This window comes from Phyllopteryx taeniolatus, chromosome 18 (genome assembly GCF_024500385.1).
Source record: "Phyllopteryx taeniolatus isolate TA_2022b chromosome 18, UOR_Ptae_1.2, whole genome shotgun sequence".
NCBI lineage: Eukaryota > Metazoa > Chordata > Actinopteri > Syngnathiformes > Syngnathidae > Phyllopteryx > Phyllopteryx taeniolatus.
Window position 1 is genome coordinate 9,536,158 of NC_084519.1, and position 14,585 is coordinate 9,550,742.

The following is a 14,585-nucleotide window of genomic DNA, read 5'->3' on the forward strand; positions in this document are numbered from 1 at the left end:
TTAACATTTAAAGATTTTGCTAAAAACAACAACAACAACAACAACAACATCCATCCATACATTTTGGAAACTGGCTATCCTCACTAGGGTTGCAGGTGTGCTGGCGTCGGCCAACTTGGGGCAAGAGAAGGGGTACGCCCTGAGATGGTTAGCCAATCGCAGGGCACATATAGACAAACTTAGACGGCGGTAGATGTTGGGCATACATTTATGCAGTGCGTGATTGCGGAACCAGCAGGCAAATTATTATTATTTAGTTTTATTGTCAAAGCAATGCAAATAAATAGAAGCGCATCAGGAAAATCCTTATATTTAATGACCATCATGAATTTTACCTGATCCCCGTACGAGAAACAACAGGAATCTTGTAAATTTCACCTTCACTGTTTAGTATGCAGGTATTTATTCCACAGTCACACTGGTTGAATTTTTGGCTAAAAAGTTACCGAATCGATTTCAAGCCACTTAATCGTTTCGGATCGCATCGTTCTACAGTAAATGAACTAATATCTGATCTGCACACATTTATTCTGCAATAACGAAAAGCCGCTAACCTTCATTGCGCAACTCAAAACCCTCGCATGCACTGTGCAAATGTGGGGGAACCTTCCATTTTAAAAAAAGTTCCAGTTTGTACATGAAAATTAACGGTGACCTTTGGACCGCTGGCTAATACGCTTCCTGCAATAAAAACGTCAGATAAGAAACAGGCAGATATGATGATGAATAAATGATGACTTTATGTCGAGAACATTTGCTGACCAAGCTGGACGCCCTTTTTGTGTGTGTGTGTGTGTGTGTGTGCATTGCATAAGACGCTCGCAGTGGGAATCGAATGGCTGGGTTCTCTAAACATGAACCCGGCACAGAAATACTTCTCTTGGAAGTAATGAGACAACTGCAGGGTGGGGGGCCAATGGCGGTCTTGAGAGGCCTCGTGTTTGTATATCTCATCTGGACTAGTGTTGCTACACATGTATGGTGACATTGTACTTTTCATGATGAACATTTCTTTTTTTTATGACCATTTCCGACATGAATAGCTTCCAAAAGTCACGTTCCATACAAAACATTGCTCCTCATTAACTGTCCGGTGGCCATATTCTGATACTTTCTCAGAATGTACCAAAGGTTTTACTGTTCAATCGATTTGGACCAATAGCAACCTATCAGGGGCGTTGCTTGGGTGCACACGCGCTTCCTATTGGTGGTCTCAGCCAAAAGTGGGCGTGGCTACAGAGGCTAGCGTCGCCAAAACAAGCACGGCCGTAGGAATAAGTGGAGAAAAAAAAAGGTTGAAGAAAGCGAATGGGGCGACAAAGAAGACTCTAAACGAGCCAACGAGCAGGTAGCGTACACCTCCACCGCTTTTGGCCTTTTTCAAAGTTCTTTTTAAAGTTAGTGGCAACTGTCGTCGTCACTTGTTGTAGCGTTTGGAATAGAACGACCCAGAGGACGTCACGAGGTGACGTCAGGAGGCGACCCAGGCATTATTATTAAAAACATTTTTTTTGGGGGGGGGGGGGGGGTGTATATACTGAACTGAGTTAAATGTTTGTTTTCTATTTTATTGCTGTATAATTAAAAGCAATTCTCTCCAAATGTTCGTTTTCCCCCCCTCATAAAAACTCACCCAAAACATTTTGTTAATCATTTTCCTCCATAGATGGTTAAAATTTAACATTTTAAACTGTCACACAAGAGTGAAAATAAGTTAAAGGTTGTCAATATTAAGACGTGAAAAGGATAAAAGTCTCAAACCTCATGCACACTCATTTTTTAAAACATTTGTAATTGCATAAAAAGAAGTCAACCCCTGTGAAACATCACAATAAAAGTTGTGCTCTAAACGTTTTTTCCATCACTGTCCAATGAAAAAGAGTATTGCCAAATGTGGGCTGTTGTCCAAGTAAAAACAACAAAAAGTAATCAACAACAACAAAAACAGCAATAAATAATTTGAAAAAAAAAATCCATATAGGAAATCACAGAAATAGTTGAAGTCTTGACTCACAACTTGAATTACCTCTGTGACCAAGCGCCTAAACCAATTTACTTGTAAGATCATATGAATTTTCTAATTTGAAATGAATTGAAATACCATTAATCTGTTCCAGCCCCCCCCCCCCCCTCCTCAAAAAAAAAATGTTTCATGGTTTAAATAAAGAAACATAGCATTTTTTTGTATAGTAACAAATGAAAATGAAAATAAATTGTAGTAGAATTGTAATTAACTTACTGTAACTTTTATATTATTTGTGTGTTGGATGTGTGCCTTTAAGGGGCACGGCCGAGTGAGTGATGTCAGGATCTGGAGTAGTCGCTCCTTGCGAATGTTGTCATTTTGTATTTGTGTGTCCGACTGTTTGTCCTGTTCAATAAATGGCTGAAAGCGCATCGGCAGCACATGCAAGAGCGTAACAGTACCGAAATGTATCCATTGTTGTTGTTGTTGTTTTTTTTATTTTAAAATTTTTTATTTTATTACTTCACTTGAGTGGCAGCATACCTGAAGTTAACTAGCTCAAATTTTGGCTTAAAAAAAGCCCATAAGACAAGGTACCACTGTAGAAAAAAATTATAACGTTTAGACAGTGAAGTGAATCTCGGCTTGTCTTGTCAATTATGAGGGAGCGAGAAATCCCAACACATTGGAAGTCAGACAAGTTTAGGCACCTCACAAACAGAAGATATGTGTGTTATAAACAATGTTGCGGTAGGTAGAGAAAAGTGTGTGTTGGGATTATGAGAAAAGATGACGCGGTTCAAGGAGGAAATGGTGAACACCACGTAAATAAAGCCACTTGACGTTCGGTGAGTCAGGGCCGCTCATGGCGCGTTTCATAGTTGTCTATCTGTGAATAAATGATTGTCATCAAAAGCCTTTTCTCAGTCTTGTTTTTGTTGTTTTATAGTTTGAGGTATCACAACAGAAAAAAATATTAGCGTCAAATTCACTGTTCCGCTTGACATGTTTCGTTTCACAAAAAGCATTTTGCTCAGAAACTAGTGTTTTTGGTGAAAACAACCCATTTAGCAGAAAAAGCTAGACACAAACCTTTTTTCTGGTTAAAGAAGAGAGCCTACTCTTTCGGCGCTTATGTGTCACCGAACACAATATTCTGTGTGTATATCCTTCTTTAACATTAACGTCACACAAGTACAACGAGAAATCAACCCTTGTCCTTTTCATGATTGGTGATGTGTAAATGTGGTAGGCCAGCTGCTAAGTGCTCACAGATGGACTCCGACAGCCAAACCAAGATGATGTCCAGTGAGCCCCCAGGCAACCTGTCCCGCGATGTCACCCGGGCCCACAAACCCGCCCCGGGTCCAGGTACTACACAGCATAGCACAATGTTCTGCTCACTCTGAGTCCTCAAATGGGCGGGGGAGAAGAAAAGAAAAAAATTCCACACTGATGGCAGTCTTCTGCGAAAATGATCTATTAAATGCTCACTTTTATGTATCTTGCTGCACCCTTTGAGAAAACACTACTTATTTAACACACGCATTTCAGCTCATCTGTTAATTATGCGCAATATTGATTGAGGTTGTTTGCTGTAGTTTGCACACGTTGAAGATGCAGTGCATTGATTAGTTTGCACGTGTTGAAGATGCAGCGTATTGATTGACTGATTGATTTCATTTTGAACATGTAAACAGTGAGATCAAAACAAACAGACAAAATACAAATTGTTAAACTACATATATTTGAAAAGGAGTAGGAAGAAGTAAAAACTCAGCATACTGAGAGCGTTTTAAAAAAAATATATATATATATATTTATAGTATATATATATATTTATAGTAATACCAACAAAAGTAATACAAAAGAATAATAAGGGTCTACTCGATCTCAAAAGGCAAAATTGCAAACAAACAAATAACATAACTGATTGATTGGATCTGACAATAGTACAGTATATATTTATGATATAAATGTACTTTTGAACTTATAGGCCCCAGTTCTCAGGTGACTTACTAATTCATTTCGGGTTTCAAGACAGCGTCCCGTGTAGCTGTGTATTATTTTCTCCATAGACACATTAATTGCCTGCTGTTTTGCTGTTCAAAGTTGGTTACTCTCCGCTACAATGCGGTTCCAGCCAAACCTTCATGACAAGTGTACTGTATCATCCAATCACAAAGTATTCCGGTGCTTTGCTACTACGTCACGATAGCTTAGTAATTAGCATGGCTTTGTGATAACGATACTTGCCAGAGGTGTAAGCCGTGGAAGCAATAATTAGTGACTTTATGCTGCTTTGACACTGGACACGAAGCCAATTTTCACCTCTGCAGCTCGGCATAGTGTTTAGCCGCGTTAGCTAGCCAGTCGTAGCTTGCAGGTAGCTGGGGTGGCACAAAATAGCGTCCGCCAAGCACTCCCCCATCGTACCTGAACAGCAGAAAGCAGGGAGGGACTGTTCAATGTGGATGCGCCTTTTTTATTTTGATTTTTCCCTCAAAAATGTAGTGTCCACAACCGTGTGCTGGCCGTGGTTTTTGCATCACAACATTCTGTTTCGGCCATTTTCTTTCGGTGGCAAAAGTATTTCGGCCCAAAACTGAAAATGCACTTTGGGGCCAGTTTTGGCTAAATATTTTTGGTGACCGAATCTCTGGTGCACCCCTATTATAAACAATAATGAAAATATTACCAACATATATTTAATTAATAGTTTTTTTGTATAGTTTTTTTTTTTTAATTGATATTTGGATTATATACCATAAAATTTCTTATTTGTTCATAACTATTTATTTGAAAACCAAGTTGAATATTTATTTTTAGGATTATTTATTATTTTAATAGAGATACTGTATAATGTAGCTATTTATTTTTACACTATTTTTTAAAAATAATATAAAAGGATTTTTTAAAATTACATTATTATATATAAAACATATTATAATGATGTATTGCTAGGTAATGGAACCAACATATTGGATCTTTTTCATTGATTTGTAATTGTTTTTAATACTCTTAGTTTGGTTAATGTTAATTTATATAATGTTAATATTAATTATTATTATTGTAGTATTAGAAAGAATGTGTAGCTCAATGAGGCTACCAAAATAATATTTTCTATACTACATATAGTTTTTTAACATATTTTATGTATAGCTAAATGTGGTAATGGCTCTAATTCATAGATTGTCACTAGCGTGAGTACAGTACCAACAAATGTGGGTTTTTTTTTCAATGAAAACCATGCACATACTGTACATACACATAAAATGACCTTTGAGGATCCCGCAGTTCACAGCTGTGTTTCTCTACATTGTGTAATAAAAGCAACAAATCAATTACAATGAAAAGGGGGCAGTTTAAAACTGGTCACAATGCTCCACTACTAAATAGCGACAGGGAAAAATACATCACTGGAATTTAGGATGAGGTTCTTCATGACCTATTTGCACAAGTCGAGAAATTAGATTGCAACAGCATAATGCTTCTTGTTTACCCTGTGGCCTTTCTTTATTGCTCAGTCAGCACTTTTAAGAGCATGTCCAAAGATGCAAAAATGGTCCTGGAATGTTGTTCACAAAGGTACTCACACTCTGTACTTACAGTGACTAGTAAAAGTCTATCCACTATTTAGATGCCAGGGTTTTGTGGTATTAAAAAATAAGAGAGATACATGATTTCAAAACGTTTTTTACTGTTAGTTAGACCTATAACTTGTACAACTCAAGTAAAAAAAAAAAAAAAGATTATATTTAAGAAGTAAAAATCGACTAACCCCAAATAAAGTTCAGATGTTCTAGTAGGCTCCCCCCCCCACCCCCCACCCCCCATTCCATATTTTCCCACGTGTTGGGGGGTTGTTATTGTCCAATAAAACCAAGGTTGAACATTTTGGCCTTAATTTCAAAAGACATGCTTGGCACAAATACAACAGTAGCAGCCCTTGGCCCACATGGACAAAGCAGATAGGTGCAAAAAAAAATTGCCTTTTGTTTATTTGGCACCATGAAACTAAACAATTGGAGCAATACATTCCATTAGAATCCGATCCATAGTAAAAGCAATCAATTACGGTAAAACCCCCTTTTTATTACTCAGGATTTTCCACTATACAAAGTCATATGATATAAATACATGATTTCGACACAAAATTGACCATTGAAAAGGATTAAAATACTCCATAAAATCTCTTAAATACAAATGTATGCATGAGGTGGACCCATGCCTGTACACTTTAAAGAACTTGAAAAACAAAACAAATACAAGTACCCTCACTCTTCCAACCAAGGGTGCGAGTTAAACTCTGCAGTGTTTAAAGTCCAATCGAAGTACATACTTGCTTGCTCAAGCATGACTTAAAGCCTGACAACACAAAATGTGCTCTACTTAAAACGTTCACAGCATCGGTGGAAACAAACAAAAGTTACATACAGATATAATAATAATAATAATAATAATAGATCAAAGGGGGACTCAGTTCCAACAACACTGCTCATCATAAAAAAATTAAATTGAAAAAAAGTGAAGCATGGTGGTGGTAGCATCATGCTTTGGGGGAAAACCCTTAAGGCTTCTGCTGGAAATGTCGGGGAAAGCCTAAAAACACATCTGAACACTACTTTAGAGTCTTCAATCAACCGACCACGCATGTTTTTGGGATGTGGGAGGAAACCGGAGTGCCCGGAGAAAACCCACCCAGGCACGGGGAGAACATGCAAACTCCACACAGGCGGGGTCAGGATTTGAACCCCGGTCCCCAGAACTGTGAGGCAGATGTAATAGTAGAACAACTGATTAAACTCCAACACTTAAGTTTTTTTTTTGAACAGACTTAAATGTAATTATGTACAAAAGCGCTTTGCACAAACAACAGGAATTACACAAAATAATTTCTGTTTTATCACAGTAACTAGGCGGCACAGTGGCCGACAGGTTAGAGCGTCAGCCTCACAGTTCTGAGGAGCAGGGTTCAATCCCCGGCCCCGCCTGTGTGGAGTTTGCATGTTCTCCCCGTGCCTGCGGGGGTTTTCTCCGGGCACTCCGGTTTCCTACCACGTCCCAAAAAAAAAACATGCATGTTAATTGAACACTCTAAATTGCCCGTAGGTGTGAATGTGAGTGTGAATGGTTGTTTGGTTGTATGTGCCCTGCGATTGGCTGGCAACCACTTCAGGGTGTACCCCGCCTCCTGCCCGATGATAGCTGTGATAGGCTCCAGCACGCCCCGACCCTAGTGAGGAGAAGCGGCTCAGAAAATGGATGGATGGATGGATCACAGTAACTTATATTGCTCGTACTAAGGGAAAATAAACAAGTTGTTTAAGACAAATATCCATGTTAACTGGGAGGGCTGGCAGTGAATGGGTTAAGAGCTATCTAATGTCGTCTCGACCTTTATGCTATCAAAACGTTGTGTTCCCATACCTTTTATTAAGTTGTGAACTGACCAATTTTGTTGTTGTTGCTGAATTAGGTAATTGCAACAACTGAAAAAAAAAGTATATCTCAAAAAGCAACAACCCCCCAAAAAAGGTGATTCGATCTCTGAAGTTTTGTGCAACATATTTTTGCCTACGAAAAATTCCAGTCATATTTTGAATGGTATGACCTAAGGTGGTATTCAACTTTGGAAGTTCAAATGAAATAATAAGCTAGAAAGAGTCCTACTTACTAATTGTGCACAATCCAATGAAAAAATTGTGTCACAGATTATGACGAGTGCGGTATAAGTAGTGTGATCCCACTACGTAACAAACTTTCATCTTGTTTACGTTAGCTGACATTTGTTTTAGCGTTGTTTTTATATCAGAATGAAAAACTGACCTTGTTAGCTGGTTTTTCGGTGCTCTTTGTGTAAGATAGCACCAAGGCTTTGGCTGATAGAAAATGACATTGCATTGTATTTCCTGTATCCACTATTGCTGCTTAAATTATGCAAATTTCCGCATTGTGGGACTAATATAGATTATCCCTTCTTATATTGTAACTATTTATTAAATATACTTTTGTCTTTATAGGCCTCTGTTCTCAGGTGATATATGCAGTGACTTACTAATTCATGTGCAGTTGCAGACGGCGTCCTGTGTCGCTGTGTATTATTTTCTCTCCAAACACTTAATTTGCCTGCTATTTTGCTCTTCAAAGTTGTTTACTCTCTGCTATAACACAGTTCCAGACAGACCTATGTGACAAGTTCACTGTATCACCCATTTATTTCGGTGTTTCGAAACTACATGTCACGATATCTTAGCAATTAGTATGGTATCTTCGTCTTTCTCCTGTTAATTAATCCTTGTCCTACCTTCGTGATAACGATACTTGTCAGAGGTGGAGCTTATCCGCTGGCATGGAGGCGATGACTAGTAACTTATGCTGCGTGGACACCAGATGCAAAGCATACTTTCTTCTTGTCGTGTTTAGCCACATTAGCTAGCCAACCATCGCTCGTTGGTAGGTGGGCCGGTGCAAAATGGCCCTCCCTCCAGCACCAAGCATTCCCCGATAATACCCAAACAGCTGAAAGTTGGGTGACTGTTTAATGTGAAAGTGCTTATTTATTTTTTTAAACAATGGTCTTTATTTCTAATGTATGACATTTTTACTGGCCATCATCTGAAGCATCATGGTGGCCCAACACAGCAATTAATGTCAGCGATTGTATTTTTTTTTTTTTAAATATCCGGAAGAATTAGTTGCGAGTGTAACAAGTCAGTGTTCGGTGAGTTCTGTAAAAAAAATACGGACGATCTGTAACATTTGACAGCTCCGATTTCGTATAGTGAAGGTCCGCTAGCCTAATGCTAACACATAATGTGAAACACCATAGTTGAGATAACGGAAATTAGCATATAGAAATGATAAACCTTCATCCAACTGCTACTTAGCACGCATGTAGCAGCAACACATACAAACAGAGCATATAAGAATGCTCACAGGCATATATTCTCTCTGCTGTGTGGGAACAACGAGTGGTACTCAAAGAAGTGTTTCTTCCCCCAGGCTGTAGCTGGCTGGTGGTGGCAGCAGCCATGGCAGCGTCCTTGAGTGGCCTCATGCTGGGCTATGAGATGGGCCTGACGTCAGGGGTGCTGCTGCAGCTGCGCGGTGTCCTGTCGCTGTCGTGCCGTGAGCAGGAGCTGCTGGTCAGCTCCCAGCTCCTGGGCGCGCTGCTAATTTGCCTGGCCGGCGGTCCCGTCCTGGACCGCTACGGCCGCCGCTGCTCCCTTCTCCTGAGCGCCGGCCTGGTGATCGGCGGCACCATGCTCCTCATGGCTATGGCCTCGCTGGCGGCGTTGGCGTTGGGCCGCATCGTGGTGGGCATGGGCACCTCGCTTTCGGGTACAGCGGCGTGCCTGTACATTGCAGAGATCTCGCCGCGGGAGAGGCGTGGCCTGCTGGTGACGCTGTACGAGCTGATGCTGGTGGTGGGCGTCATGCTGGGCTTCAGCTGCAGCTACGCTTTCGCCACGCTACCCGACGGCTGGGTGTACACGTTCGGACTGGTCATCCCTCCAGCACTGCTCCAGATGGGCGCCCTCGTGTTCCTCCCGCCCAGTCCGAGGTTCCTGGTGGCGCGGGGTGAGCTGGAGCTGGCCAGGGAGGTTCTGGCGCGTATGAGGGGTGGCGCGAAAGAACAAGTGGAAGTGGAACTCAGGGATATCCAGATTGGGCTCAAGGAGGAGTCAGAGCACAGCTTTGTGGAGCTCTTCAGCGCCAAGTCCAACCTGCGATCGCGTCTCCTGACGGGCATGGTGCTCGTGTTCCTCCAACAGGCCACGGGGCAGCCCAACATCCTGTCCTACGCTTCGCCCCTGCTGCGCGGCGTCGGCTTCCACAGCGATGACGCTGCCACCCTGGCATCCACCGGCTTCGGCGTGGTCAAGGTGGTCGGCACGGTCCCGGCCGTGCTGCTTGTGGACCGCGTGGGGCCTAAGAGCTTCCTGTGTGTTGGCGCCGTGGCCATGGGGATGTCGCTGGCGGCTCTGGGCGCACTGACCCTGCAGAGTCACACGCAGCTAACCAGCTTGTGTGTCAGCCACCCGGCACCCAACCATACCATTGTCACATGGGATCACAACAGAACGGAGAATGAGACCCAAATGTTTATCACAAGCGCCCCCATCTGGTGGACAGACGATGACAACGGGTTGGTGCGAAGTGGGCCCGTGGACGATAAGTCTTCCTCGCTCAAGTGGGCGTCACTCATCAGCTTGCTTGTGTTTGTGGCCGCCTTCTCCATAGGCCTGGGGCCAAGTAAGCAGCGCCGATTACCTCTAAAGCCCTAATTAGCCACACAAAGTGCGATAATGAAGCGGTTCTCACACTTTTTGGGTGCCCTTTTTGGTACCCTCCTTGTAATCCTGAAGCCAATTAAGCATAAATATCGTGTACCCTTAAATGCCATAGGAAGTCAGAAGTTACCTCATTTTGAGTCTTAGCACCTTAACAAATATTTTTTTTTTTGAGGAAAAACTTTGTGATGTTATGAGAATAAAGTATTTTTTTTTTTTTTATATATTTGTAATATCACTGCCAGCCTTCCCAGTTAACATGGATATTGACTTCTGAAGCCGTCAATGGCAGTGAATGTGTTAAGTCAGTTTAACTAAGGATAAAATTATTTTCAAGAATTTGATTTTTAAAATACAAGTTTGTTTGTATGTTTATATATGTTTATTCTGTAAAGCACGCCATTCTGATTTTTTTTTTTTTTTTTTTTATAAATAGGACAACAATGTTACACCGCATATTTGAAAATTGCTACTCATTAATTCGTTCCGTCACTCAGTTGACTCGTATCTCAAATTGTGAGACACGTGATGGTGGGTGTTTGTTTTGAGGTCCGATGCCGCCATCTAGTGCTAAAGCCAGCACCTAAAATTTTGGCTTGCAAGACAAAGGGAAAAACAAAAAAGCGACGATAGCTTTTAAGATGAAAAATTTATGCACCCTTAAGTCAAGGTACCACTGTAATTGGTTTAGTATGTCCGTTTTATTGGTGCGCTAGTCCCCATATCTTGACTTAAAATTTTAATTTGTTCCAGTGGGGAATAAAAAAAAAAAAAAAAAAAAGATTGGTTTCCGGCTGGCATGGCCACTTTAGAGCACCTCGTTGTCAGCTATGAGTGTGCGTACGATGTAAATCATCAAGTAATTTTGCAGAACCCTTAGCCAGTGATTTCCAACCTTTATGGAGCCAAGGTACATATTTTACAATTGAAAAATCTCACGGCACACCAACAAAAAAAAAATTCACAAAAAGTGGATACATTAATTACTGTGTATATACTTCCTGCCATCTTATAGAAGAGCATGTATTTGTTCTGTCTGTCACTATGCCTCACTGGTATAAATAGATGAACAAAGATACATTATTTCTTGTAAATAAATAATTTTTGGAGCAATTAGATAAAATTTCATAAATTCCCACGGCACACTGGTTGGGAATCACTGCCCTAAGCTATGGCACGCGGACCACAGTTCGAGAACCACTGAGATGAAGTATTTGTTGCACTGTACGGTGAGGGACAAAGTGCATATACGCTCGACAAACAAGTACAGTAATCTTAGATAACTGCCACTATTAATAACTTCACACACGTTGTATTTGTGTGTTATTTTTTGGCTTTCCAGTGGTGTACGTGGTACTGAGCGAGATCTTCCCCATGGGCATTCGCGGGCGAGCCGTGTCGGTGGTGTCGGCTGTCAACTGGGCCACCAACCTACTCATCTCCATGACTTTTCTCACCATGACGGGTGTGTTTACGCTCTCTCCTGGAATTTTCCACACCTCATCATCACATGACTGTCACATACTGGCAGTCACAATGTCCAAACACAGTACACGCTGTGCTAAACAAACAAATGACTCAGTGCAGAGAAGGGGGTTCAGTCTGGTTCCATGTGTGCGCTTGCAAATATTTCTTATTTTAGATAGAATTTAAATATTAAATTCACATGTAACAACTCAATTTAAATGTTTCTTCAGCGCAGACCACAACAGTAGCTACACAGTCACTTAACAGATTCAATAGTTACAATTTCTAAGTTACTGTATACTATACAGTGAGGCTAAAAAAATGACAAAATGAGGGCAAAAAAAAATAATCCAGAAAATCATATTGTCTGATTTTTAAAGAATTTATTACCAAATTATGGTGGAAAAAAAGTATTTGGTCACCTACAAACAAGCAAGATTTCTGGCTCTCACAGACCTGTAACTTCTTCTTTAAGAGGCTCATCTGTCCTCCACTCGTTACCTGTATTAAGGACACCTGTTTGAACACGTTATCAGTATAAAAGACACCTGTCCATAACCTCAAACAGTCACACTCCATACTCCACTATGGCCAAGACCAAAGAGCTGTCAAAGGACACCAGAAACAAAATTGTAGACCTGCACCAGGCTGGGAAGACCAAATGTGCAGTAGGTAAGCAGCTTGGTGTGAAGAAATCAACTGTGAGAGCAATTATTAGAAAATGGAAGACATACAAGACCACTGATAATCTCCCTCCATCTGGGGCTCCACGTAAGATCTGACCCCGTGGGGTCAAAATGATCACAAGAACGGTGACAAAAAATCCCAGAACCACACGGGGCAACCTAGTGAATGGCCTACAGAGAGCTGGGACCAAAGTAACAAAGGCTACCATCAGTAACATACTATGCTGCCAGAGACCCAAATCCTGCAGTGCCAGACATGTCCCCCTGCTTAAGCCTGTAGATGTCCAGGCCCATCTAGAGAGCATTTGGATGATCCAGAAGAGGATTGGGAGAATGTCATATGGTCAGATGAAACCAAAATAGAACTTTTTGGTAAAAACTCAACTTATCGTGTTTGGAGGAGAAGAACACCATACCTACTATGAAGCATGGGGTTGGAAACATCATGGTTTGGGTTGTTTTTCTGCAAAGGGACCAGGTCGATTGATCTGTGTAAAGGGGCCATGTATTGTGAGATTTTGAGTGAAAACCATTTCCATCAGCAAGGGCATTGAAGATGAAACGTGGCTGGGTCTTTCCGCATGAAAATGATCCCAAACACACCGTCCGGGCAACAAGGGAGTGGCTTCGTAAGAAGCATTTCAAGGTCCTGGAGTGGCCTATCCAGTCTCCAGATCTCAACCCCATAGAAAATCTTTGGAGGGAGTTGAAAGTCTGTGTTGCCCTGCATCAGCCCCAAAACATCACTTCTCTTGAGGAGATCTGCATGGAGAAATGGGCCAAAATACCAGAAAGTGTATTTTATGTTATTATTTTATTCTGACAAGAGCTGCAGTGCGTGTTTTACGAGGCATCCCATGACCGTGAGGAGATGCATGGATAATTCTTACCAGACTGTGACAGCACCAGATTTATTCAATAAATCATGGCAGATGATTGACAAGAACTAGCCAGTTACTGTTAACTAGCTGGCTTATGAGAAGCCAATGTTTACAGACAGAGTGAATTTACGCATTTTACAGCACCGGGGCCTGTGCAAAACAGACCACGGCCACGATGCAGCGAGGGATCATGGTTCAAGTAAGCCATTTTAAACAAAAAAACAAAACAAAAACAGCGTTTTGGGCAACAGCATTTTCCAGAGGGAAAACTGGTCGCTAAATCATGCTAGCCAAAAAGCGTCAGATTTCTTCTCTGGGGTTTTGACAAAATCTGCAGCCCCCCGCCCCCCAAAAAATTACTGCCAACAGGACTTAACCAGGGGGACTTAAGAGTTTTCAAATAATCAAATTGGAATATTGGATGGAAGATATATATATATACTTTAGTAAATTAGAAACAAAAATAAATTTGTAATACTTAGAAAGTCATTATGAAAATTGTACCAATGTTTCTGATATATTGGTTACTTTCGCTATAAATAAATCTCAGTACAGAATGTGCTGTTCTATAACATGACAATAACATGAATACCTCTAAATCATCACTCTTTGTAAAAATAATGTTCCATACAGCTGCTGCATTGGATTAGATGGTGCAGCTCTATCTAATATACATTTGTGTACAAGCCCAAGGAGAGCAAAACACATTGCATGGGAGCTTACACACAAAAGTGTTTTGGTTTTTTTTCCAGAGAGGATTGGCGTTCCCAACATGATGTTCTTGTACGCCGCAATGAGCTTCGTCCTTCTGGTGTTTGTCATGCTCCGCGTGCCCAAGACAAGCGGACGCACGCTGGAGGAAATCTCAAAAGAACTGGCTAAAAAGTGAGTTGCGCCAGGATTCCTTAGCTACTAGCTATAAAACCTCATCTGTTTTTGTCCTCCATCTACCCAGGAAGCATTTTGAAATCAGCCTGTGCAAGAAGGTCCAACATCAGGAGACGAGCGGAGTGTCCAGAGAGATGCCCCCAAACATCCTGTGACCCAAAATGCCACTGAAATAACATTCAGTTCACTCTATGCAACACTAAGCCATAACGGGTTACATAACGGTTATGGTTAAATTTATTGTACACATATTCAAAATGTTTGTAACTTTATGTCCCCTTTAAAACTTTTGGTGATTATCTGTTGCTGTAAAAGACTGACTTGTGTTGGCCTCTTGAGTATTAAATTTGTTTTTTAACACTGGATTACTAGATCATAATGCTCACATTCTCAAACGCAC

General features: G+C 41.1%; 1 protein-coding gene across 1 annotated transcript; it reads left to right on the forward strand.

Moving 5' to 3' along the window:
* Window positions 1–916: 916 nt before the first annotated feature.
* Window positions 917–14,550, forward strand: slc2a12 (solute carrier family 2 member 12). The gene is made up of 7 exons (XM_061754906.1): window positions 917–976; window positions 1,044–1,348; window positions 3,219–3,337; window positions 8,972–10,225; window positions 11,606–11,728; window positions 14,050–14,182; window positions 14,253–14,550. Exons 1-7 carry the CDS (start codon window positions 917–919, stop codon window positions 14,338–14,340), a joined length of 2,082 nt encoding a protein of 693 aa, XP_061610890.1. The 3' UTR covers window positions 14,341–14,550.
* Window positions 14,551–14,585: the final 35 nt, after the last annotated feature.

Coding starts and splice junctions, on each gene's coding strand:
- slc2a12 (XM_061754906.1), top strand. CDS start 917: ATGGCGGTCTTGAGAGGCCTCGTGTTTGTATATCTCATCTGGACTAGT. Junction 977..1,043: donor GGACTAGTGTTGCTACACAT/GTATGGTGACAT, acceptor CGACATGAATAG/CTTCCAAAAGTCACGTTCCA. Junction 14,183..14,252: donor TCAAAAGAACTGGCTAAAAA/GTGAGTTGCGCC, acceptor CCATCTACCCAG/GAAGCATTTTGAAATCAGCC.